The sequence below is a fragment of the Corythoichthys intestinalis genome, chromosome 13 (genome assembly GCF_030265065.1).
Source record: "Corythoichthys intestinalis isolate RoL2023-P3 chromosome 13, ASM3026506v1, whole genome shotgun sequence".
In the NCBI taxonomy this organism is placed as follows: domain Eukaryota; kingdom Metazoa; phylum Chordata; class Actinopteri; order Syngnathiformes; family Syngnathidae; genus Corythoichthys; species Corythoichthys intestinalis.
In genome coordinates this window covers 56,485,776-56,509,205 of record NC_080407.1, presented here as the reverse complement: position 1 = coordinate 56,509,205, position 23,430 = coordinate 56,485,776, and the positions used below count along the sequence as shown (strand labels likewise).

The 23,430-nt window shown below is 55.7% G+C and overlaps 3 protein-coding genes across 7 annotated transcripts; 1 reads left to right on the top strand and 2 right to left on the bottom strand.

Annotated features, from left to right (window-relative positions):
* The first annotated feature begins 29 nt into the window (after window positions 1-29).
* Window positions 30-2,985, top strand: LOC130928348 (steroid 17-alpha-hydroxylase/17,20 lyase). Its single transcript, XM_057854864.1, has 9 exons — window positions 30-882; window positions 1,067-1,187; window positions 1,250-1,388; window positions 1,444-1,673; window positions 1,745-1,831; window positions 2,003-2,197; window positions 2,260-2,426; window positions 2,489-2,592; window positions 2,661-2,985. The coding sequence occupies exons 1-9, from the start codon at window positions 686-688 to the stop codon at window positions 2,948-2,950; spliced, it is 1,530 nt and encodes a 509-aa protein (XP_057710847.1). The 5' UTR covers window positions 30-685; the 3' UTR covers window positions 2,951-2,985.
* si:ch73-290k24.6 (WW domain binding protein 1-like) lies at window positions 2,965-11,262 on the bottom strand. 4 transcript variants are annotated; one of them, XM_057854850.1, is made up of 7 exons: window positions 11,082-11,262; window positions 9,130-9,225; window positions 8,872-9,063; window positions 8,718-8,813; window positions 8,476-8,655; window positions 5,944-8,360; window positions 5,479-5,696 (listed from the first exon to the last, which is right to left on the bottom strand). In XM_057854850.1, exons 1-6 carry the CDS (start codon window positions 11,235-11,237, stop codon window positions 7,509-7,511), a joined length of 1,572 nt encoding a protein of 523 aa, XP_057710833.1. In that variant the 5' UTR covers window positions 11,238-11,262; the 3' UTR covers window positions 5,479-5,696; window positions 5,944-7,508. The 4 variants fall into 4 exon arrangements, with proteins under 4 accessions (XP_057710835.1, XP_057710833.1, XP_057710832.1 ...); XM_057854849.1 differs by having other exon boundaries at window positions 5,963-8,360; XM_057854851.1 differs by having other exon boundaries at window positions 5,963-8,360; window positions 11,008-11,229.
* A 127-nt stretch (window positions 11,263-11,389) lies between these two features.
* Window positions 11,390-23,278, bottom strand: LOC130928326 (kinesin-like protein KIF1C). 2 transcript variants are annotated; one of them, XM_057854812.1, is made up of 27 exons: window positions 22,566-23,278; window positions 21,316-21,431; window positions 21,163-21,239; window positions 20,914-20,992; window positions 20,748-20,848; window positions 20,598-20,663; window positions 20,344-20,522; window positions 20,030-20,141; window positions 19,891-19,968; window positions 19,761-19,826; window positions 19,608-19,686; window positions 19,250-19,328; window positions 19,037-19,185; window positions 18,562-18,740; window positions 18,426-18,505; window positions 18,289-18,364; window positions 17,804-17,883; window positions 17,641-17,735; window positions 17,009-17,092; window positions 16,741-16,921; window positions 16,601-16,673; window positions 16,432-16,530; window positions 16,201-16,362; window positions 15,876-16,139; window positions 15,706-15,816; window positions 15,446-15,641; window positions 11,390-12,834 (listed from the first exon to the last, which is right to left on the bottom strand). In XM_057854812.1, the coding sequence occupies exons 2-27, from the start codon at window positions 21,419-21,421 to the stop codon at window positions 12,170-12,172; spliced, it is 3,516 nt and encodes a 1,171-aa protein (XP_057710795.1). In that variant the 5' UTR covers window positions 21,422-21,431; window positions 22,566-23,278; the 3' UTR covers window positions 11,390-12,169. The 2 variants fall into 2 exon arrangements, with proteins under 2 accessions (XP_057710795.1, XP_057710796.1); XM_057854813.1 differs by having other exon boundaries at window positions 19,608-19,683.
* Between the last annotated feature and the right edge of the window lie 152 nt (window positions 23,279-23,430).

The following is a 23,430-nucleotide window of genomic DNA, read 5'->3' as shown; positions in this document are numbered from 1 at the left end:
CCTCACTGCGGCAGCGCGTGTGACACACGTTGCGGATGCGGCGAGTGAGTGTGCGTTGTTTCCGTGGCGACGCCTGTTTGGATGCAAATCTGAATAATAAACAACAACAACATTGTGACGACAAAGGCCCGGCGCTGAAATTTGGGTGGCCGCCGCAGAGGCCGGGATGCGGTTTCCGTGGCAACAACAGCACATTCAAGGATACCGATGCGGCGCTCCCACTCGGCTTGTGAAAAATATATCGATACGGTGATACGTCGCCCGTTCGTCGCTCGTGAGGTCAAACGATATATGGTCCTTTTTCAAGAACGGTCGACAGTTACTATATATTGGCCAGGCCAAATTTGAATTTTAGCCGATATTTGAGGATCTCGCTTAGTTAGACTGTTTGTTATTGTGATTTTTGCACCACCCAGTGGCCAGTGTTACAGAAGAAAAAATGTAGTGTAAGAATCTGAAAATTGTGTCTATTGTGAGAATCTTGGTATAAGCGTATGGGGAGGTTTCCTCGATTCCACAGGCTAATCCTGGCCATGATGATTGAAATCATCATCGGGCGGGACTGCATGGCACAACGTGATAACACCAAGGTCGCCCGGCGCAGATAAACACGTGCGAGGGAGGTCTCTCCCGGCCTCGAACTTAAAAAGGCCAGGCACTCGGCCTCCTTTTTCATTTGCCCGCCATGTTGGCCTCCGTCTTTTCTTGGCCGCTCATTTCAGCGCCGCTGTTCCTGGCCGCGCTCGCCGCCGTCTTGGTGGCGGCAACTCGGCGCTCCGGCGGCGGGATGCCGGGCCTACCGCGACTGCCCCTTGTGGGAAGTCTTCCTTGGCTGGGGGGAGGCGCCCCCCCTCACTTGCTCTTCACGCACTTGGGCCGCAGGCGAGTCCCCGATTTGACCTGCGGCGATGGAACACAGGATTAAAACGATAACAACTTTTCACTTTGAAAATGGGAAATTCCCGCTCCGGCCATTGAGTTACATCTTGTTTGCCTGTTTCTTTCATGTCTTTTGGAATCATTTCATGAATAATTGTAGATTTTTTGGCTCCTGTATGTACGGTAGGTACGGGCCCCTGTTCGAGCTCTACCTCGGGCCACATCGCACGGTGGTTGTCAACGACCACGTCCACGCCAGAGAAGTTCTCCTGCGAAGAGGTCGGGATTTCGCCGGACGCCCCAGCACGGTGACGCCTCCCGAAAGCGCGGAGCTTTTGCCCGACGCGCCGAATGACCTCGTTATCGGCAGGTGACCACCGATCTGCTAACAAGAGGCGGGAAAGACATCGCCTTCGCCGACTTCTCGCCTCTGTGGAAGCTGCACCGCCGCCTGGTGCACGCTTCCTTTGCTCTGTTCGGAGAAGGGAGCGACCGCTTGTGGGACATCGGTAAGTGGAGCCCCGGGTTTTTCCGACGGATCCGTACGTACGATCTGTCCGTCAGTTCTGTCCGAGGCGGACGGTCTATGCGCCGAACTCCTGTCCGGCGAGGCCCGCGGCTTCGACCCGTCGCTCGCGGTGACCGCGGCCGTCACCAACGTCGTGTGCACGCTCGTGTTCGGCACCGCCTACAAACGCGGGGACGGGGAGCTGGAAGAGGTGATGCGCTATAACCACGGTATCGTGCGCACCATCGCGAGGGGAGGACTGGTCGACATCTTCTCCTGGATGAAGGTACAGTACGACTCCGCCCGAGTCTCCGGGTTTTGCCTGTCGGCGCCTCACGGGTGAGCGCCTTTCCTCAGGTATTCCCGAACGCGTCGCTGGACGAGCTGAAAGCGTGCATCGCAGTGCGAGACCGCCTTCTCACGCGAAAGCTGCGGGAACACAAGGTGAAAGTGGCGAAAACCAAACTCTCTATCAGCATAATGTAATGGCACCCCGACCCGACCCCTGGTCCTCCCGCTGATCTCGCGAATGACCTCTAGCCCCCCCGGCTGACGGATTTCCGTCATTACGACGGAGGACTCTCGGCCCGCCGTTAACTTAAGTCTCGTCGTCAGGCGTCGCCGAGCGACGCCGACCCCAGAGATCTCCTGGACGCTTTGCTGAAGGGTCAGAGTTCACCCGGGCCCGACGGCGAGGTCATCACGGACGACCACGTGTTGATGACGGCGGCGGAGGCCTTCGGCGCCGGCGTGGAGACCACGTCCACCACGCTGCTCTGGATCCTGGCCTACTTTTTACATCACCCTGAGGTACACGTTAAGAACCGCGGTACTCGGTGCCGGCGCTTAAGTTGCACGGGCCTCCTCCGCAGGTCCAAAAGCGCGCACAGGAGGAACTGGACCGAGAGGTGGGCGATCGGGCGGTACGCGCGGCGGACCGCGTGCGGCTCCCGTATCTGGACGCCGTCATCAATGAGGGAATGCGGATCCGGCCGGTCAGCCCGGTACTGATCCCGCACGTCGCCACGACTGACAGCAGGTACGTGAAACGGCCGCACGCTACGCCCGAGGCGCCGTCTAACCTGTGAATGCTCTCCGCAGCATCGGCCGTCACGCCGTCCGACGCGGGACTCGGGTGTTGGTCAACATGTGGGCTATCCATCACCACCCCGACCACTGGGACCGACCGGACTCGTTCGTGCCAGGTAAACGCAGCCCGACGTTAGGTTAGGTCATCTTACGTTGGACCTGAACGCCGTCCCGACTTCTCCAGATCGTTTCCTCGATGACCGGGGTCGCCGGGTCACGCCCTCCTGCTTCCTGCCTTTCGGGGCGGGGCCTCGCATCTGCGTGGGCGAATCGCTAGCCAGGACGGAGCTGTTTCTATTCCTGTCCTCCTTGCTCCAGCGAATGAGCTTTACGCCGCCGCTCGGGGATTCGCCGCCCGACCTGCGGGGACGTCTCGGCGTGGTCTTGCAGCCGCTACCTTACAAAATCGCCGTCACGCCGCGGTCCGGGTGGGACCTCGGCGCTCCGGCTAGCGTGAATGAGAAACCGCTATGACTCCGTGTGCGTCAATAAACAACAGCATAAGTACACGCCATTCATTTATTTAGCACGGCTCACGCACAAAAACACATGTTCAAGATCACGGGAATAAGAATTGCCTCGTCATGACACAAACGGGAAGTCACCACGAGCAGAAACATCCGTTTGCGTGTCAAAGCGCCAAACCAGCTGTAAGTGTGACTTAGAAGCCCCCTAAAAAAAAACCAACTGGAACACAATAGTTAGAATGGCTTTACAATGAGGTGCTTATTAAACGCTCTACCATTAGCTTTTTTTTAAGAGGTAGCCAACTTTTGACTTCTAGCGACTTGGCGTCGGGCTAGCACCGGGTCGGCGTACATTACAATCAACTGGAGTGTTCCGACTCGAGTAAAAAGCCACAAAAGTATGGAGTAGCAAAGCTGCCAAGATTAAAGATAAATACATTTTCAAAAGAAAAAAAATGAATACACATAGAAGACATTCCTATGTTTGAACCGCTTGCCTGTTGGGTGGTTATGTTGTTCCTTTTCTAATATTATTCTTGTATTTATTGTCATTTTTATTTTCATCTATTTTTTTTTTTCTCTTTTGAAGTTTGGCAGCTTTGGTCCTCCGTACAAAAAGAGAAAGAAGAGCGCTACAAACTTGGCTAGCTGTAGTAACAGTAATCTACCACAGGGAGGGCGCTGCGATGCGACAGCAGTCCCTCCCTCAGCTAAAGACCGAAAAGCACCACAACTAGTACATGGAGACGTGAAGCCTTATCTTCCGCTCACCTGACCGTCACGTCAACGGTACAACAGGAGGTGTCCGTATTCAAACAGGAGATGTCAAGAGATGTCAGATGTCCAATCAGATGGTAGCAGTGGACAATCCATCAAGAAAGGTCCACGGCCAAGTATGACGTAATCGCCTCCAAACCGGCGTGTCCGTGTCCAATCGGGATGCGTCTACTTCCAGAAAGGGAAGCGCGTCGCCAGCCGAAACGTTCGGTCTTTTGAAATTCGCGGCCGACTCCGTCCGTCAAGCCGTTTCCGCGACGACGGCGACCTCGCACGCGTCTTCGGCGGGGCGGCACGCGCGCTTGGAGGGACAGTCGACGCTGTCGTGGAGATCGGGGTCCTTTCCCCCGGCGTCGCTCTCCGGCTCCGCGTCTTCCTCCCGCGCCTCCTGGCCTCGGACGCGGCAGCGGCACACTTCGATGCCCGAGTCGCCGGTCAATCTGCGGTGGCGGTACTGGCTCTCGTCGGCGTCCACGTCGTCGTCCTCCTCCTCCTCCGCCTCGTCCGGCTCCGCCGGAAAGACGTCCACGCACGGCGAGAAGAGCGTCTGCTTGGGCGGGGACGGAGAAGGCCGGGCGGGTAAGGAGGTACGTGGAGGAGCGAGGGCGGAGAGCGTCGCGCCCTCGCCGGGCCCGGGCGACTCGGGCTTTTCGGAGGCGGGCTCCGGGCCTACGGGCGGCGGCGGGGTGGGGACCGCCGCCGCGTCTGTGCTGGGAGAGGGCGGAGCCTCGACGTCCAAGGGGAGGGCCGCCGCCGCCTCGCTAGGCGTGGAGGCGTGGCTCGTGTCCGTCTCGTAGGTCAGGGGAGCGGAGGGGGAGGAGCTACACGGGGATGAAGGACAGCAGGAGTCGCAGGAGCAGCTGGAGCTGCAGAGAAGAAAAACAACAGATTTGCTAAGGCGGGGGCGGGCAAACTGCTCAGCACAAGGGCCGCGGCGGGTGCCGGTTTCCGTCGTCTCGCGAGCGCAATCGGTTGGTACTTCTTGTTTCGGCAGAAACCTCATTGGTTCTGTGCCGGATCAGTCGGAGCAAAGACCGGGACCCGCTACAGCCCTCGAGGACCGGTTCGCCCGCCTGCGCTAAGGCGTACCCTACGGCGACGCACCTGTTCTCCGAGCTGAGCGAGGAGGGGCCGTCGCTGAGCGGGCGGTGAAGGGTGAGCAGGTGGGGGTCGGCGGCGCGGGGGGGCTGCGGGTAGCGCGGCGCCGTGAAGACGGAGCTATAGGGAGGAGGCGGCGTGGAGGGCTGAGCCGCCACTTCCTCGTACGACGGCAGCTTGAGCGACGCTAGGAAACCTGCGGGCACGTCACGCGTTAGCGTCGGCCGGTGATGAACGACACGCGCGAGACTTACTGAGGTCCAGCGCGGAGGCCGGGTAGGAGGCGGGGCCCTGGCACGCGAGCAGGCCGATCTCTCGCTGGCGTCGGCGCTGCTGCTGCGCGCGCACTTTGGCGCGCCGGTGGCGGTAGGCGCAACAGCAGCTGAACACGATGAGGGCCGTCCACAGCAACCAGAACCCTGCGCGTCCAATTGAAGAAACGTTGATTGGCCGGCGGCGGAAACGGATCGGACGTCTGGCGCCGTCGATCGGTAGGCCCGAGAACGGTATCGACTAATCTGAACACTCACACCACAGCTCGTAGTAGTACGTGCAGCAGCCGGTCTCGCCGCAGCAGTGACCCGTCTCGCAGAGGTAGCCGCCATTGGCGTTGGCGCCGGGGCAATAGCGGGGCAGGCTGCCACCGGAGTGGTACTCCATCGCACCCCGCTCGCCTCGTCGACCCGCTAGCCGCTGAACGCGCGGGCGAGTCCTCGCCGTTCCATCTTTAGGACGAAGAGTGGATTCCTCGCCGTTCCGCTACGATTATGGTCTTCGCTTGTTAGGCCGCCCGCCAGCTTTTTGTCAATACAGAGGGGAGGTGAGGAGAGCTACGCTAAGGGGCGGACACGACGGCAGCAGGTAGGCGATCCCTGCACCTGTGAAGAGGAGAGAATGTCAAAGTTTCTTTTTTGGGCTCGATAAACCACGCGAGTCGTCGCTTTCTGCGGCTCCGGCGGTCGGTCACGTGTGTGTTTGCAACAGTTGCCATGACAACTGACGGCGCACTTCTCGATAGCGCCCCTTGCGTCATGACAAGAAAGGGCCTCCTGGCTGGCAGCTTTTAGCGCGTTCTCACTCGCTCGGACGTGACCGCGACGGCGGCGTATAAACGCGTACACGTACGGACAGAGGCGACGCGTACCGCTCCATCCGTCCTCGCTTCTCGGTTGCGGTGGTTCGGTGCCGTCCGGCGGGGCCTCCTCGCTCTGCCTGGAGCCTTCTCCGCCTCCTCCTCGTTGAGACCCGCCGCCATCAGCTCCCGTCGCCCGCCCGTCGCGTCGTGCTGGCCGGATTGAGTCCGAGTCGCTTCTCCGCATCCGGTAGCCCTTCTAAATAAAAGCCATCTCCGTGGTCCGGTTCCGGCGAGGTTCTCCAACCTCGTACCATATTCGACTTTCGGCCCGCCCGGGTTTTATTCGACGATGACGACGAGTGACCAAGCGAGACGTCGTCATACGCGAAACGGCGTTGAAAATGTATCGGAACGCTCGCTCTTATTCTGAAAGCAGCGGAAGCAACGACCTCGACATCATCGTCACCTCGATTTACCAGCGTGTCAAAAACAGACGAAATTCAACCTGTAAAACTAATATCCGTTGTCGTTTGAGAACAAATCGAGATGATTTTAAACCGGCTATTGCTTCAGGATTGTGTTGATTTCACCCGCCTGGTGAAGTGCTGCTTTCGGATTGGCTGATAGGGCGGGATTCTAGCCAATCACGGCCAATTATGAGCGGCAGTTCTTTTCCCGTAGCAACAAGACCTTGTTTAGAAGAAATGGCACATCATTTGTATTTTGTGAATGGATCAAAAATGAAATGAAATATCAAAGGTTAAATGGTCGAGCCACCAATTAACGATATTGCCACAAGATGGCGCAATTCTACATATCAACTGGACGACTCCTGTAAATCCTCCCGCATCAAATTTTTGCCAGCCATTGATTATTACAGACGTCCCCGTCCATTTGGCCCTCCCTCCCGTTTCAAATGGACCGGACGTCCACTAGTGATGAACTTCAATCATCATCAATGGCGGCCAACAACTCCTTAGGTTTGAGTCCATAGGCGGAGTTTGACTTCTGGGGGACAGCGTGTTGATGACGCAGTGTCAGCGATAAAATTCATTTACGAGAATATTTATCATAATAAATTGAAAATAAGTGTTTTTTTGTTTCCCATCCTTTTTGAGGGGAATTCTAAATCGGGCCGCTTCGCATTTTCGCCGGGATCGTACACCCGCCGGTGGTGGCTCTGTAGTACAATTAGCGTCCGTTCACCAATTTTGGCGGTGCTCTCTGGCGTTTCGTGGTTCACATTTTCAATCCTCAGTTCTTGCTTAGTAGTGGTTCTCGCGTTTGAAAAAATGGCATCTTGCCTCTTCGGTTCTCAGGTGGTTTTGGCTAAGCAAAGCAAATACCGTCTAAGGTGCTAGTCACATGATCTGTTTGAAAAATAGTTTTGGGCCATTAGGAAACATTTTTTTGTTCATTTCTTCTTCATTTTTATTGTTTTATTGCTTTACAACTTTTATAGACCATATTTTACCAGAAAACTCTTAATGATATAATCAAATATAGGAAAGTCATTTACATGCAATGACACTTTTCAGCCACCAGGTGGCCCCCCTAAACTCCGCTATATAAGTGTAACACCATTTACCATTTAAACTCCGCGTATGTTTAAATCCTATAAAACAGGAAGCGGAGCGACATCACGGGTCACGCCCGGAAGATACTGCGCCAGCCACTCGCCCACCACCCAATCTCGCTCCTCCCTCACCCCGCCCGGCTCCGCTCTCTCCTGGCGTAGAAGCACGCTGAAGCGTTGCCTCCACCCGGCACCCCCTTCGGCGTCCTGACCCCCGCCCATCGCGTCGCTCCATTGCTGCAGCGCCACCTGCGTCCCGGGTTCGCGGTACAGGGTCGTCCTGTACGCCTCACGGGATTCGCGGCTAACGAAAAGCATCGAACGATAAACGGCCTCGGCGCCGCCTTCCGCCGTCCCCCCGCGTCCCCTGGCGAGCGTGGCGCTTAGCGGTTCGTACGCTACTTTGTACAAGACCGCGAGTTTGGCTAAAGTCAGGAGGGTACACCCTAACCCCATCGCGCACAGACACGCGTAACCGGCCAACAACCACACGCAAAATACACCGGCGCTGGGCGGGCGGCCAAAGGACGCCGCGCTGCTCTCGTTCCATCCACGCTGCCGGCCGACAGTGGTCGGAAGCGACGGAGTCAGAGTCGCGAGGTACGACATCGTGGTGACGGTGCGGCCAGGGAGCGAGAAGAAGGAAGCGGTTTGCGCGGGACGCCAAACAACGGCTCCGTCGCCTCTACCGCCTTCATCTTGACCTTCAGTGACCGCGGGACGCCAAATAACGGCCCCGTCGCCTCTGCCGCCTTCATCCCGACTCTCGCCGGTCGGGCCGGCGGACGGAGCCGTGGGGACGGTCTGTGGCGGCGTGGTAGACCGACACAGGTCATCCCGATGGACGTCGTAGACGGCTCTGTCTTTCAACCACGGAGGCGAGTGACACACCTGCAATGCCAGAGAGGGGCGTGACTTTAGACTTAAAGAGTATCTTCTGTAGTGACTATGAACGGCGCTGGCGACATCTGCTTCAAGCATTGAGTACTATAGGAATCGACCGTACCAAACTTCTGGGGTCTCTTGAGATGATTGTGCCGTCCCGTACGTAGAAGTTGAAGAAGAAGTCGCCCAAGTACGCGCTCAGGTACGTCAGCGAGCAGAAACACGCCCACGAGTTGGCGGAGAGAAACAGGAAGGGCACGTCCTCCTTCGGGTTGAACCAATCGTCCGGAACCTCGCCGACCTGAATAGGAAACGCGGGCAAGTCAAGGGCTTCTCAGAAACATCTCGCCGTTAGTCTCCCACCAGGTTGTTTTCCAGGTAGATCGTTTCTATGGCAACCAAGGGGCGGAGCAAGAAGGGCGGAAGAACTCGGATGCGATTGGACGACAGGTCGAGGACCTGGAAGAGAGAACGGTCTGCGCGTGCGTACGCGGACAACGGAGGAACCGGCGCTAACCTCTAAAATTCCCAGTCCGGCGAAAGTGTCGTCCTTCAAGGACTCGATGGCGTTGTCCTCCAGGTGGAGCTCCGTCAGGGCGGGGCAAGCGAAGAAGGCCCGGCCGGGCAGAGCCGTCAGGCGATTGCGTCCGAGTCGGAGGACGGCGAGGCGCAGCAGAAGCGGCACGGCGCTTACGGTCACCAGACCCACCTGAGAAGACGGCGCGGGGGCCTTAGCGAGACGCCGACGCGGACCCTCGCCGTGCTTCCCGCTCACCTCGTTGGCCGTCAGGTCCAGCTCGTGCAGCTCGCTCATGATCTGGAAGGATTCCCAAGACAGGCTGGAGAACAGGTTCCTGGCAAACAAGAGGACCTCGCCGACGGAAGAGATGAAATGATCATTCAGGAAGCAGGAAACGCGTGCTTGTCTATGATGTGTACGTCAAAGACGCCGTGCTGACAATTGGCATCAAATGTTAGGGCGACGGCACTCGTTTTTGTACAGTACTTATGTACAGTGTATCACAAAAGTGAGTACGCCCCTCGCATTTCTGCAGATATTTAAGTATAGCTTTTCATGGAACAACACTGACAAAATGACGCTTTGGCACAATGAAAAGTAGCTTATGCAATCGAGTTCATTTATTTTCCCCTCAAAATATATCCATGAATATCTAAACCCCTGGCAACAAAAGTGAGCACACCCCCTTAGTGAAAGCTGTCAACATTAGCATACAGTACAACATGTCAACTGTCAATATTTTGTGTGGCCACCACTATTATCCGGAACTGCCTGGGCATGGAGTCGACCAGGGCTTCACAGGTTGCCACTGGAATGCTCTTCCACTCCTCCAAGATGCCGGATATTTGAGACTTTGGGCACCTCCGCCTTCTGCTTGAGGATCCCCCAAAGATGTTCAAGTCTGGAGACACGCTTGGCCAGTCCATCACCTTTAATCCAACCTGGTCAGTAAAGCAGCGGTCATCTTGGAGGCGTGTTTGGGGTCACACTGCCCTGCGACCCAGTTTCTGGAGGGAGGGGATCATGCTCTGCTGCAGTATTTCACAGTACATGTTGGAGTTCATGTTTCCCTCAAAGGAACGTAACTCTCCAACACCCGCGGCACTCGCGCAGCCCCAGACTGTGACATTCCCAGTTCCACCACCACGCTTGACTGTAGGCACGACACACTTATCTTTGTACTCCTCACCCGGTCGCCACCACACACGCTTGAGACCATCAGAACCAAACGAATCAATCTTCGTCTCATCAGACCGTAGGACACGGTTCCAGTAATCCATGTGCTTTGTTGACATGTCTTCAGCAAACTGTTTGCGGGCTTTCTTGTGTATCGTCTTCCTCCTGGGGTGACAGCCATGCGCACCAATTTGATGTATGGTCTGAGCACTAACAGGCTGACCTCTTCAATCTCTGCAGCAATGCTGACAGCACTCCCGCGTCGATCTTGCAAAGAAAGCATTTGGATGTAACGCTCAGCACGTGCGCTCAGCTTCTTTGGACGACCGACCCGAGGCCTGTTCTGAGTGTACCCTGCTCTTTTAAAACGCTGGATGATCTTAGCCACTGTGCTGCAGCTCAGTTTCAGGGTGTTGGCAATCTTGCAACCTTGGCCATCTTCATGTAGCAAAACAATACGCCTTTTAAGATCCTCAGAGTTCCTTGCCATGTTGGAACTTTCAGTGACCAGTATGAGAGAGCTGCACTACAAATTTGAACACACCTGCTCCCTACACACACCTGGACCGAGTAACACTAACGAGTCACATGACATTTTGGAGGGAAAATGACAAGCAGTACTCAATTTGGACATTTAGGGATGTTATTTCTATGGGGTGGACTCACTTTTGTTGCCAGGGGTTTAGATATTAATGGCTGTATTTTGAGGGGAAAATAAACGAACTCTCTTATACTACTTTTCATTGAGTCAAAGTGCCATTTTGTCAGTGTTGTCCCATCATAAGGTAGACTTAAATATCTGCAGAAATGCAAGGGGTGTACTCACTTTTTTGATGCACTGTATAGTTTTCTCATTGAACTCTATGACAGCAATACACGTCCGATCGATTTGAACTTGATTTGCCGCTAGCCCTCCCGCTTCAAAGGGGATCGGACACCTACGAGCCATCAACTCACTTCTATGCGCATCACAAGAACGACTGGACGTCCGTCATCGTCAACGGTCGTTCTACAAACACGACGGCGGTTACCTCGGTGGTAGGTGGGAGACCCTCGGGGAGAGCGCCGAGACGGGCCGCCGTGCAGTTTAGCCGCGGACGGTTGTCCTTATCCCGGTCGCCGTAGCAACCGTCCGCGGCGGTCACCGCGGTAACGCCGGCACAGAGGAATACGGCTAACGAGAGCATCGTGCCGAATGCGACAGACCCGTCCTATACGCGCGCGTTTGTCTTCGGTTATCAGCTTCCTCCCTCGCGCAGGAAGCCCGATAAACACTTTGGTCGTAAAGTCCTAAAAAGGGCCTTGAGCAAAATACACAAAAACACAAGCATTCACGGCGTGCGGCTGTAGTGTTTATTGAAGTCCAGTCTTTCGGGGTGACTGGAAAAAGTTGAGAGACCATGACAAAACAAAAGCTTTGATAGAAGTCAAACTTCACTAAATGAAAAGCAGCACCCGAGAAAATCCCCGCTCAAAAAAGAAAAATCATCATCAAATGAATAAGAATAGTGCGGATGAGGTTAGAAAGCACACAGGGAGGTTACAATGGTCATGGTTTCCTATCATAGCATAAACGTACGCTAACGTGGAAGATGGCCACCAAATAAAAAAAAAAAAAAAAAGAAAAAAACTAAATCTACGACTTAATGTTTATCTCCCCCAAAATAATTCCGTTTTCATGAAAGGTCCTTCTAAAAGCTTCACTTTCGCATTCCCGCAATCTTCCCGACTTTCAAAGTTTCCACCTCAAACGTACGCAAACCACGAAAAAAAAAAATACTATCAGCATCTTTGGTTTGACCACGCGCTACCTTTGGAAGCTGGCGTCCGCTGTCCCGATCGTACGCAACCCGCCTCCCGGGCTGAAATACAGACAAAAAAATAAACCGGCTTACAGCAGGCGCAAATGTGACGCCGGCGTGACCACCGTCGAGTCGCGAAAGGACCGTTTCCGTGGCAACGCGCACATACAAAAACAGCAGTAATCCCTCCCGATTTGAAAAATTCACCGTCTCTTTTTTTGACCACCAAATCAAAGTCGCGTCAAGGAATTACGTCGAAGTGAACTTTTTAACTCGGCACTAGACGTCCGAGAAAGCATTTCATTTTACAGGAGAGGTCAGAGGTCAGAGGGGGCTCGGTGGTCGTCGAGGTCCGGCTCGCTGAACTGTCGTCTCATGCGGGGCGGCGGCGTGGCGGCGAAGCCCCACCCGGGCAAGGGCGGGCCCAAGAGGATTTGAGGCGGAGGAGGGGGCGGCGCGGCGTGGTAGTTTGGGAATGGTGCATTGTGGGCATTGAAGTACGGATGATGAAGATGGTGGTGAGGCGGCGGAGGAGGAGGAGGATGTCGGTTGTAATGGAAAGCCGCCTCGCTCCCCCCCCGGTGTCCGCCCGGCCCGGGCGACGGCCCCCTCCTCGGTCTGGCTCTTCCTTGGTGAGCCCCTCCCCTTTGGTGCTGCTCGCCGTAGCCCCCGTTGCCGTGGGCGGAGCCGTCGAAGGAGTTTCGCCGGTAACGCGGCCGCTGCCGGTCTCGCTGTTGCCAGGCGCGTTGCGGACTCGGGCTGCGAACGCGCGGCGGGGGCGGGTTCTCCTCCCCCGCCCCTCCGTCGGCGCCACCCCCCGCCTCCCCCGGGAGTCCCCCGTCTCCCAGGCCTAATGCCTGGAGGGCGGCGCTGGCCGGTCCCCAGGAGAAGCGGTGCGCCGGATTGCTCTTGAACGGGAACTTGAGTTTGCAGTCCTGCGGCGGGATGAAGCGGCCCGTCCCGGGGAGGTGCACGGTTTGACCTGCGGAGGAGAACAAATTTGGCTTGCGGACCCACACAATTCAAATGCGTTGCATCCGAGCTCTGCTGTCAACAACAAATCATCCCTACTATACATATACAGTACATTCTACATCGTGTGGAAAAATACAGAAATCGGGCGCGCATTGAAGTCTAAAATGGTTCATTCCTTCCCTCTGATGCTAGGTCTATATCATTACATTGAATCGATTTAGATGTGAGGGAGATGAGAGTCCTTCCCATGGGCTCACCACTTGTGGGAGGGGTCAATAAGGTCGGGCGCATAGACTGTTGGGTGGCAGCCAAAGAACAGGTCTTTGGCGATCCGATCCCCGGCTGCAGAAGCTGGCTTTTGGGACGTGGAATGTCACCTCCCTGATTGGGAAGGAGCCCGAGCTCGTGCGTGAGGTTGAGAAGTTCCGACTCCGCGTAGTCCGGGTCACCTCTGCACATGGCTTGGGCTCTGGTAGCGGTCCTCTCGAGGGGGATTGAACACTATTCCACTCTGGAGTTCCCCATGGTGAGAGGCGACGAACAGGTGCGGGCATACTTATTGCCCTCGCCGCCTGTACATTGGGGTTCAACCCGGTGGACGAGAGGGTAGCCTCCCTCCGCCTTTGGGTAGGGGGGACGGGTCCTAACTGTTGTTTGTGCTTATGCACCAAACAGCGGTTCAGAGTACTCACCCTTTTTGGAGTCCTTGGAGGGGGTGCTGGAGAGTGTTCCTTCTTGGGACTCCCTCGTTCTGCTGGGTGACTTCAATGCTCTCGTGGGCAATGACAGTGAGACCCGGAGGAGCGTGATTGGGAGGAACGGCCCCCCCAATCGGAACCTGAGCGTTGTTCTATTGTTGGATTGTCGATAATGAACACCATGTCCAAGCATAAGGGTGTCCATATGTGCATTTGGCACCAGGACACGCTAGTCCGATGATCGACTTTGTAGTCGTGTCATCGGACTTGCATGTCTTAGGCACTCGGGTGAAGAGAGGGGCGGAGCTGTCAACCCATCACCACCTGGTGGCGAGTTGGCTCCAATGGTGGGTGAAGACGCCGGTCCGGCCCGGCAGACCCAAACCTTTTGCGAGGGTTTGCTGGGAAGGCCTGGCGGAGTCCCCTGTTCGTAGGAGTTTCAACTCCCATCTCTGGCAGAGCTTCTCCCATCTCCAGTGAGAGGCGGGAGACATTGAGTCCAAATGGACCGTGTTTTGCGCCTCTATCGCTGAGACGGCTGACCGAAGCTGCGGCCGCAGTCGGTGCTTGTCGTGGCGGCAATCCCGGAACCCGCCGGCGGACACCATCGGTGAGGGATGCCGTCAAGCTGAAGAAGGAGTCCTATCGCGTCTTTTTGGCCCGCGGGACTCCAGAGGCAGCTGATGGGTACCGGCTGGCCAAGCGTCACGCGGCTCGGGTGGTCACCGAGGCGAAAACCCGGGGCACGGGAGGAGTTCGGTGAGGTCATGAAGAACGACTTCCGGACGGCTTTAAAGACATTTTGGTCCACCGTCAGGTGTCTCGGGAGAGGAAAGCAGTGCACCACCAACACTGTGTAAGGTGTGGATGGGGCACTGCCGACCGCGATCAGGGATGTCGGTGGGCCGAATACTTAGAAGACCTCCTCAATTCCACCAACACGCCTTTCCATGAGGAAGCAGAGCCTGGGGACTCCGAGGCGGGTCCTCCTATCTCTGGGGTTGAAGTCAACGGGGTGGTTAAAAAGCTCCTCGGTGGCAGAGCCCCGGGGGCGGATGAGATCCGCCCGGAGTTTCTAAAGGCTCTGGATGTTGTGGGGTTGTCTAAGTTGACACGCCTCTGCAACATTGCGTGGACAGTGCCTCTGGATTGGCAGACTGGGGTGGTGGTCCCTCTTTTTGAAAAGAGGGGACTGGAGGATGTGTTCCAACTATAGGGGGATCACACTCCTCAGCCTCCCTGGGAAGGTCTACACAGGGGTACTGGAGAGGAGGGTCCGTTGGGAAGTCGAATCTCGGATTCAAGAAAAGCAGTGTAGTTTTCGTCAGGGCCACGGAACAGTGGATCAGCTCTATACCCTCAGCAGGGTTCTCGGGGGGGGGGGGGGGGGGGGTCATGGGAGTTTGCCCAAGCAGTCTACATGTGTTTTGTGGACTTGGAGAAGGTGTCCCCAGGAGGGTCCTGTGGGGGGTGCTCTGGGAGTATGGGGTATCAGAATTCCTGATACAGGGGATCCGGTCCCTACATGACCGGTGTCAGAGTTTTGTCCGTTTAGTCGTAGGGTGTCCGGGCTCTCCCTTAGAGATAATGTGAGAAGCTCGGTCATCCGGGAGGGGCTCGGAGTAGAGACGCCGCTCCTCCGCATCGAGAGGAGCCAGATGAGGTGGCTCGGGCATCTGATTAGGATGCTGCCGGGGCGCCTCTCTGGTGAGGTGTTCCGGGCACGTCCCGCAGGGAGCAGGCCACGGGGCCGACCCAGGACACGCTGGGGAGTACAGTATGTCTCCCGTATGGCCCGGGAAGGCCTTGGGATCCCCCAAGAAGAGGGAAGTCTGGGCTTCCCTTCTAAAGCTGCTGCCCCGGCGACCCGACCTCGGCTAAGCGGGGAAAAAAAGAATGGATGGAGAGATGAGAGTCCACCTTGTTCGCCTTGGTTGAGGCCTCGTAGTTTCTTGCTAAAGTTTTGCTGCTGTAGGTTGACGAAGCGCTGCTGTTCCTGCTTCAGCCAGCGGAGGCGACCTCTCCTGAACGCGGGGTCCTCGTCCATGAGACGCTGCACTCTGTCCTCCGTCTGGGGGGCCGAGCCGCCGCCTTCTTCGCCGTCGGCCCGCTCGTTCTGTGGCCGGGAGAACGCGAAGGTAGAGCCGAGCGGAGCCGATCGGGTCTCGACGGACGCTTACCTGATCGGCCGTGCCCTCCGCCTTGACGGGGATGACGCTCTCCATCTTGATCATTCGGTCCCGCAGCGATTTAATCTCCTCGTCCTTCATGTTGTTCTGCAGCTTGACTTCCTGAAGGCCGGTTCCGGTGAGCCGCGGAAAATCGGTCAAATCCGAGCGAGCGGGCTCACCTCCAAGATGTCGGTCAGCTTGTCGATGTGAGCTTTCAGGTCGTAGGCCTTCCCGCCTTCGCTCGCGTCCCCGCCGCCCTCCTCCGAGGGGGGGCTCCTCTCCTCCCCGATGCCCACCGTGTCGCACACGTCCTGCGCCACCGCCTTCCAGTTGTCCTTCTCGTTGGCGTCCTTCTTGGCGTACATGCGACACAGTTCCTTCATTTTGACGATGGCCAGCGCTTCGATCTCCTGCCGGGAGTGGCGGAAGTCCCCCAGAGCCACCTGCGGAGAATGACGAAGTCAAGTTAAGGTATCTCGAAGTGCCGGCGACCGGGAAAAAAACCTCGTAGCAGATCTCCTTGACGGCCTGCAAGCGGAGATCCTCCACGGTGACGCGCTTTGGGTCTTTGCTGATTCGCCTCCTCTGAGGAATCTGATAAACACGTTGAGGCTCCCTCCGCTTGCCGCTGCTCGGAAGACCGCAGCGCTTCACGATGGACTGGACCTGAAGGGCGCACGGTCAGTCCGACGGGCGGCGGAGGGCGCCGCGGGCGGCGGAGGGCGCCATCGGTACCTTGTTGGCGGGCAATTTTTCTCTGAGGGACGAAATCAGTCGCCAGCTTTCCTCGCACGAGCGTTTGTCCGAATCGTCGCCGCTATCGCTGTCCGCGTACTATACGTCGACGGACAAAACGTGAAAACGTGGCGGCGTAAACCTCAAAAACGGGGCTTTCGGGGCGCACCAGCCGCTGTTGCTCCAGTAGCAGGTCGGCTTCCTCCTTCTCCTTGCGGTATTGCGTCTCCATGTCCTGAAGCCTGCCACGCGTCAGCCGCGGATTAAAGACACGAGCGCTGGCGGAGCGGAGTCCGAAGGTCGGCGCACCTTTTCTCCATGTCCAATTTGATGTCCACGCCTTGCTTCTCCAGGAGCTCGCGCTGAGCGTACGTCCAGTCCTCCGGCTCCCCCTGCTGTTCGGCCGTGACGCTTCGCTCGCGCTCCAGCCTCGCTTGCTCCGGGTGGTTGAAGCGGAACACGTGGTTTTTGCCCATCACGATACGGTTGCCTTCGTGGAGCGGGACGGAGAAGAGAGGAGCGGCGCGGTGAGCGAGCCGCCGCGCCACGCCGCGCCACGCCGACCGCCGAGGCTCACCTTGCTTGAGGACCACCGCCTCGGTAATCTCCTTCCCGTTGACGTAGGTTTCCGCCCCCACCAGCGGCTCCAGGGTCACCACCACTGCAAAGAGGGCAGGATGGGTCTTAGCGCTGACTCGAATTCAAATGTTGTAGTGCCCTAGTCTTTCCTATCCTCCCTATCGGATGTCTGTCGCACTCCGAAAACGGCCATTTTTAGATCGACAATGTCTAACTACGGATGAATTGATAATCAAAACAGTTTGTTGATGAATCCGTGCAGTCCTACCGACTGGCCGTCGTTCCATTTTTAGAGTGCAAATTTCTGCCGTCATCCCATTTCAAAGTGATGCACAAGAAAAATTCAACAAGTGACAATACCTGACACACTTCCCGGCAGCTTTTAGACACACACGCAAAGAGAGAGAGAGTGAAAGTCACACACGCGTGCCAACCAACGCAATCAGACGAGAACAGGGTTGGTTGTCGCACTTGCTGTACCTCTACCACCAGAGGGTGGTGTTGCACAACATCAATATTGAAATGATCAGAAAAATAGAATTGTCTCAAAACTGACAAATGAATGGATGAGTTGAAATGGTGTCAAGCAACCCAGTTCTACCCTACACACAGCCTTAAGGTGAGGCTCACCTTCTCCCTGCTCGTTTGTCTCGCTCACAAACACACAGTGGATCTCCTTGATGAAGTGACCGGATAACTTGATGTCCACGTCCTGCTGTCCCACCCTGACAAAAAGAAAAAAAAAATGTCTGCCGGTCTTTAACGCACGCTCTCGAGGAAAGTCGAGCCCGACCTGGTGAATCCTTCCTTGATGTAGTACAAGAGACACTCGGACATGAGAGGGTCTTCGTTCAGGTTGACCAGGTGGGGGGTCTTCAAGTCAAAAAAAGAAGAATAGCTCAGTCATCCCAGCTGACTGACCCGGAAATGGAAGAATAGATGTCCAATTCAATGAAAAGGGCATCTTTTTGGAAGGTTCGGCGGGGAACCAACGATCGGATTGAACGTTCTAGCGACAGCGAACGAGTTCATAACAAAGTGCACTTTGCCCCAAAAATTTGACACCATGCCAGTCAATCAAATTTTCAACATTTTATTTGACTTTTTCAGCTTTTGATGACTTTTATTGCTGACAACAAGTTTCTGCTTCAGTTGTTGTCCAGTTGGCACAAATGAGCCAAGATCAAGTGGAAAATTTTCGGGGCCCTACAGACTCCTGTCCATTTCTCATCAGCTAAAGGTGAATCCGAAATGTTTTTTGTCGAGACGATCACTCACCCCTTTTGGAGAGAAGACACCGAGAGTCCCTCCGTCTTCTTTAATGGACACGCCCATCTCGGCCAAGAGCGACTCCCTGCGCCACACGAACGTCGTGACGCGAGGACGTCGCGGTGGTCCCGACGTGCCGGACTCACCTTTCTAAACGTATGGATTCCGTCTTCCTCAACTTCTCCTCCCAAGTCTCGTTGAGCTCGGCCATGATTTTTTCCGTCTCCTGAAAAAGTCAGGTGAGAAAATGCGCCCGCTTTGACATCGTCATCGTGGCCGTACCAGGAGTCGCTCGGCCGCCTCCTCTTTACTGATGGTTTCCGCCGCCGCCTCCTCATCTTCGACCGGAAGACGACGGACATCCGCAGACGCGTCGACCGAAATTTTCGGAAGGGCCGTTTCGTGGGCCGCCACGGTCGGCGGGGAGGACCCGCCTCCTGAGGAGGAGCCGTTGTTGTCGGCTCGGGAAGGAGGGTCACGTTACTTTTGGAATGTCGAGACTTATTGGCACGCGCGCGTCTGTAAATTCCGGTCTGGAAAGGCAGCATACCCGACGCAATGTTTTGCTGCAGATTTAGTTCCCTACTGACAGTCTAATGAACTACTATTAATCCGAATGTGGAGTTGAAAGCGCCACTGGGTTTTCCGTAGACTAAAGCAGCGTCGAAACAGACGGTGACGCAGGGAAATTGGAACATTTAACGAGCGCGTGCACCGAAGCCTCCGGGAACGCGACGGACTGCGGAATGCGGTTTACCCTGGTTGCGGATGAGCTCGTGCAAGCCCTGGGCGAAAAGAAGGTTCCGGAGTCGTTCCACTTCCCCTTTCAGCTCTCGGATCAGTTTGGCGTTGGGGTCCTCGTTGATGATGGCGTTGCAGCGGATCTGTTTGGCTCGGTCGGCGTACCTGCGGCGGAAGCCGGTCAACCGCCGGTTCGGTCTAGCGCCGCCTGCGCCGGAACGCCTCTCACCTCAAAGTACTGAGCGTTTCTTCGTAGTTGATGTCGGCGGGACTCAGAGCGGCGATCATGGCCGTGCGAGAGTTTCCGCCTGAAAGCCAAAATGCCTTTACTTCTTTATCGTCGAGCCACCGTTTCGATTGAGGTCGACCGATAGAGCGACTTTTTTCAAGATCGGCCGTTTGAGAGATGATCGCGGTTCACTGTGATGATGCGCCGCCTTGTGGCCAGTCTTACAATAGGATGTAGCGCAAGTCATGGAAATTGAATGGCTAATATAGACCAGCGTTTCAATTGCCTTTCAACTTAAAAGGTGCCGCCTTTAAAAAAAATCCCCTATCGGTCGACCTCTAACATTGGTGTCGCTCACCCAGATTCTCCTTGAGAAGCCACGTCAGCACCGAGTCTCTGTACGGAATAAAGTCGCTTTTCCGCTTCTTGTTACTCTGCTGCGGCGCCAACGGGAGGTGAAGAAAATCAGGAAAAAGAAGGCCGGACAACTGAAAAAAAGGCGCGGTAGTACCATGTCGGCCAGGGCGGAGATGACCTTTCCCAACGTGGTGAGGGACTTGTTGATGTTAGCACCTTCCTGCATAAAAACATCACAGTGACCGCCTCCAAAAATCAAATGTTTCTTTCTTTCTTTTTCTGACCTTGAGTCGCATGCCTTTAGCCCCCGAAGAGTCGGCGCGTTCGCTTCCCGCCAGGTCCACCAGACTGATTTTACTGACCTGCGGAGACCCGGGGGTCCGTAAAAGCGCGCGACGAGCAGCCCGCCCGCCCGGCTCTCACCTTTTCCGTGTCCAGTTGGGTCACGGCGTCGCGGCGGCGTTGGCCAAAGACGATGGTGAAAACGGCGTGCGAGCGCGACGAGGTCTCGTTCATGTTGGTGGCCGCCACCGTCCTGCGGGTTCGATCGGACGCGAGCTCAACGAGACGGCCGCCCCGATAGAGGTCCGATTGGTTTAAAGAGTTTGTCGGCCACCGCCCTCCCAATTTCAACGGATCGGACGTCTACTCGTGATCGAGTCATTTGATTTCACGGCAGTAAACAAAGAGGAAAACTAGCGGATGACCGGACACATCAGAAAAAAATCAAAACCAACCGGGCTTTGTTCCCAGCATCCATCAGGTCTCGGATATCAGGGAATCCGGTCACAGCCAGCTTGGACAAATCCTCCACGTAGGGCCCAAGAATGGGGTGCTCCCTCACCCGCAGGGTCCCCCGAGACTTCGGGTTCAACAGATCCCGAACGCGTTCGCAGTAGATCTCCATGTAGGACACCTTGAGGCGGGGCGGGGCGGGACGGCCGTCAGCCCGCCATTCGGCGCCCAAAAAGAAATAAAAAGAGGGGCTCACCTCCACGGAATAGTTCAGCTCGGGATCGGTGTTGGCCCCGGTTCTCCGGAACAAGTCCTCGCACAGCTGAACGCGTACGATGAAAGGATGAACCCACATTACTGGGGCCTTTTTTTTTTTTTTTTTTTTTAAAACCTTTCGGTGACCCACTGAAGGAATGATGCCTTCCTGCCCAGTTTCCTGTTTGCCCATCATGGTGTAGCTCTTCCCCGCCCCCGTCTGGCCGTACGCGAAAATGCAGACGTTGTAACCTGCGGCGGACAAAGGCGGCGAGTGACTTTTCTGGTCGGCGGCGGCGCCGATGCCGACGGATCACCTTCGAAGGCGTGCAGCAGCATCTCCTCGCCGATATCTTCGTAGACCTGACGCTGGCTGGCGAAGGCCGGGTCTTCCGCCTGACGGACGGAATAATTTGAACACTCAAAGGTCGTTGCAATAAAGTGTCCAACCTTTTCAGTCGTCGCGTCGCGATGAATTGTAGTCACGTTACGTTCTGACATCTTAAGTTCGCCGTATGTTGAATGATCGTGTTTTAATGTGATCCGATTGTTTGCGTTGACGTTACCTCGGTGTGCGACCAGTAGGAGTAGTCAAAAGTGAAGTTCTTGGCGGCGTCTTTGGGCTGCTTGGGGTTGACGATGCCTGAGAGGACCACACATAGCTGAGCGTGTTGGTTGGCACGTGCGACGTTAGGGTTAGGGACACGCGTGCATCTTACAGGTGGTGTTTCCCTGCATCCGGATGACACACTTGGCGTTGCGCCCCGTCTCCCTGGTGTTGAACGGGCGGACACGCACGGCCACCTTGACTGAAGCGCCCGCCATCTCCGCGCGCCTTTGGAAAAAGTCAAGTTACCGGGCGGCTTTTACGCCGCGATCGGGGGCCCCGGCCGACCCTGGCCTCGAAACATTCTTGCGTTTGCGCGCGCGGGCGATCATCGATCGGCGATTGCGCAAGCGGCGAGGAGCAGCCAAGTCACAACGACCGCACGTGGCTAAAAATACGAGCACGTGCACGCACACGCGCGCATTGCCGGGATGCCGACGAAGCGCCTCTTTAGCCGCGCAAGCTAACTTTAGCAACAACTTCAGCTGGGATGTCGCAGGGGAGCGTTTTTTTTTTTTTTTTGATTTGGCGTGTCGCGCGGTGCGGGGGTTGCCGGAGCAACGCGACCCCAGTAAAGAAATAAAAAAATAAACCCTTCCTCGGATTGTCCAAAAATGAACAGAGGGGGACCCAAAATCATCACGGAGGGACCAAAATCGACAGGAAATGACTTCCCCGGAATTAGCAAGAAGTGACCGGGAAATGCCCTTCAACTAAAACAAAAAATGATCCAAAATGTACTGAAAGTGACTCCCGCAAAGGTGAAAAAAAAAACAACAACAAAACAATTCACGAGTCGCCGGCACAACTACGGGAAAAAAAGTGCGACTTATACAGCAAAAATACGGCGCATACTTTTCATAGTCCAACTTTTCTCAGTACTTTTTGGGTTTACAGTAAAAATAGGAAGCCCAGAGAATGTAAATAGCAGGTGATTTCGGTAAGGTGATAATAAAATCAACTTTAGAGTGTTACTTGGGGTCATAACTTGTGTTTAGTTGTGTTTCAGTCAATTTCTTTTCCTGGTGTTAGTTTAGGAATGTATTAACGATATGAAAAACAATAATAAATTGAAATAAAAATTAAATAATTGCAAATACCACCGTTTTTTTTGGTTTTTTTTTTTAAAATAAATGGTTAGCCAACCACTATTTTTGGGTGCGCTCATAGTCTACCTGAATGAGTGACGGGGCGGGAGGGGGTGGCGATCCCCTCACGCGACCACCGTTTCCGGAACTGTCCGCGCGCTGCTTCCGGTCCCGGCCCGTCGTTGCCGGGACACATCGTCGCAAAAGTTGGCGAAAGGGCGATTCCGTCAACGCGCGTACACGAGGAGGTGAAATAAAAAGTTGGCAAACTTACGATCCGACGGAGCTGACGTCACCGTCCGGTTGAAAAGTGACGACCGAGCGGAAGACTCGGCGGCGGCGGCGGCGGCGACCTTCGGCGCTCCGCCGAAGTTACGGGCGTCGTCGGCGGTCAAGGTGGAATTTGGAGAGGGGGAAAATGGAGTTGGAACAACAGGAAGGAGAAGAGGGGGGGGGGGAGCCCTGGCCGGTGGCGTGGCCGCGCGCCGGGTGCCTGCGTGCCTGAGCTGGCGGGCGCGTTCACGACAGTCGGCCTCGAGACCCGCTGCCCCGCCCTCCAGGAGGAGTCGAGTTACTGCCACAACCGGAATGTCGGGCCTTTCATTCTCAAATGCCGTGGCACTTTAACAAACATTTCTGCCTCCCGTCCCGTCGATTTGGAGTTGTAATCCAAGCTGACGCTTTATACAGTGTATCGCTATCGTCATCACCGCGCGACGCTCCATACAACTGTTGCAGTAGTTTACGACAAACCCCGACTTTAGCGACAAACAGACACGCTATAGTCCATAATAAAAGGCCAAACAGGATTCGTTTTGTTTAAGTGGCGCCAGTAAATACAGATTGCGGCAGCGCCGTTTCGAAAAGTGAGCCGCAATGATACACGAGAGCCACTAGGTGACACCGCAGTCCCAATAAAGGGCGCTCCTGAAATTGCTCGCGACGCTCCGTAATGAATTGACTCATCAAAACGTTGGTAACCCGTTGGTCCTGGTTTATGTGCCCCTGGGACGCTAGACGTCCAATCCGTTGGAATTGGGACGGGTCGACGGCAAAGAATCATTCGCCGCCAGCCCTCCGAGTTCAAACGGATCGGACGGCAGCCGAGGATTTCGTCGGGACAAAAATATCAGCACCGA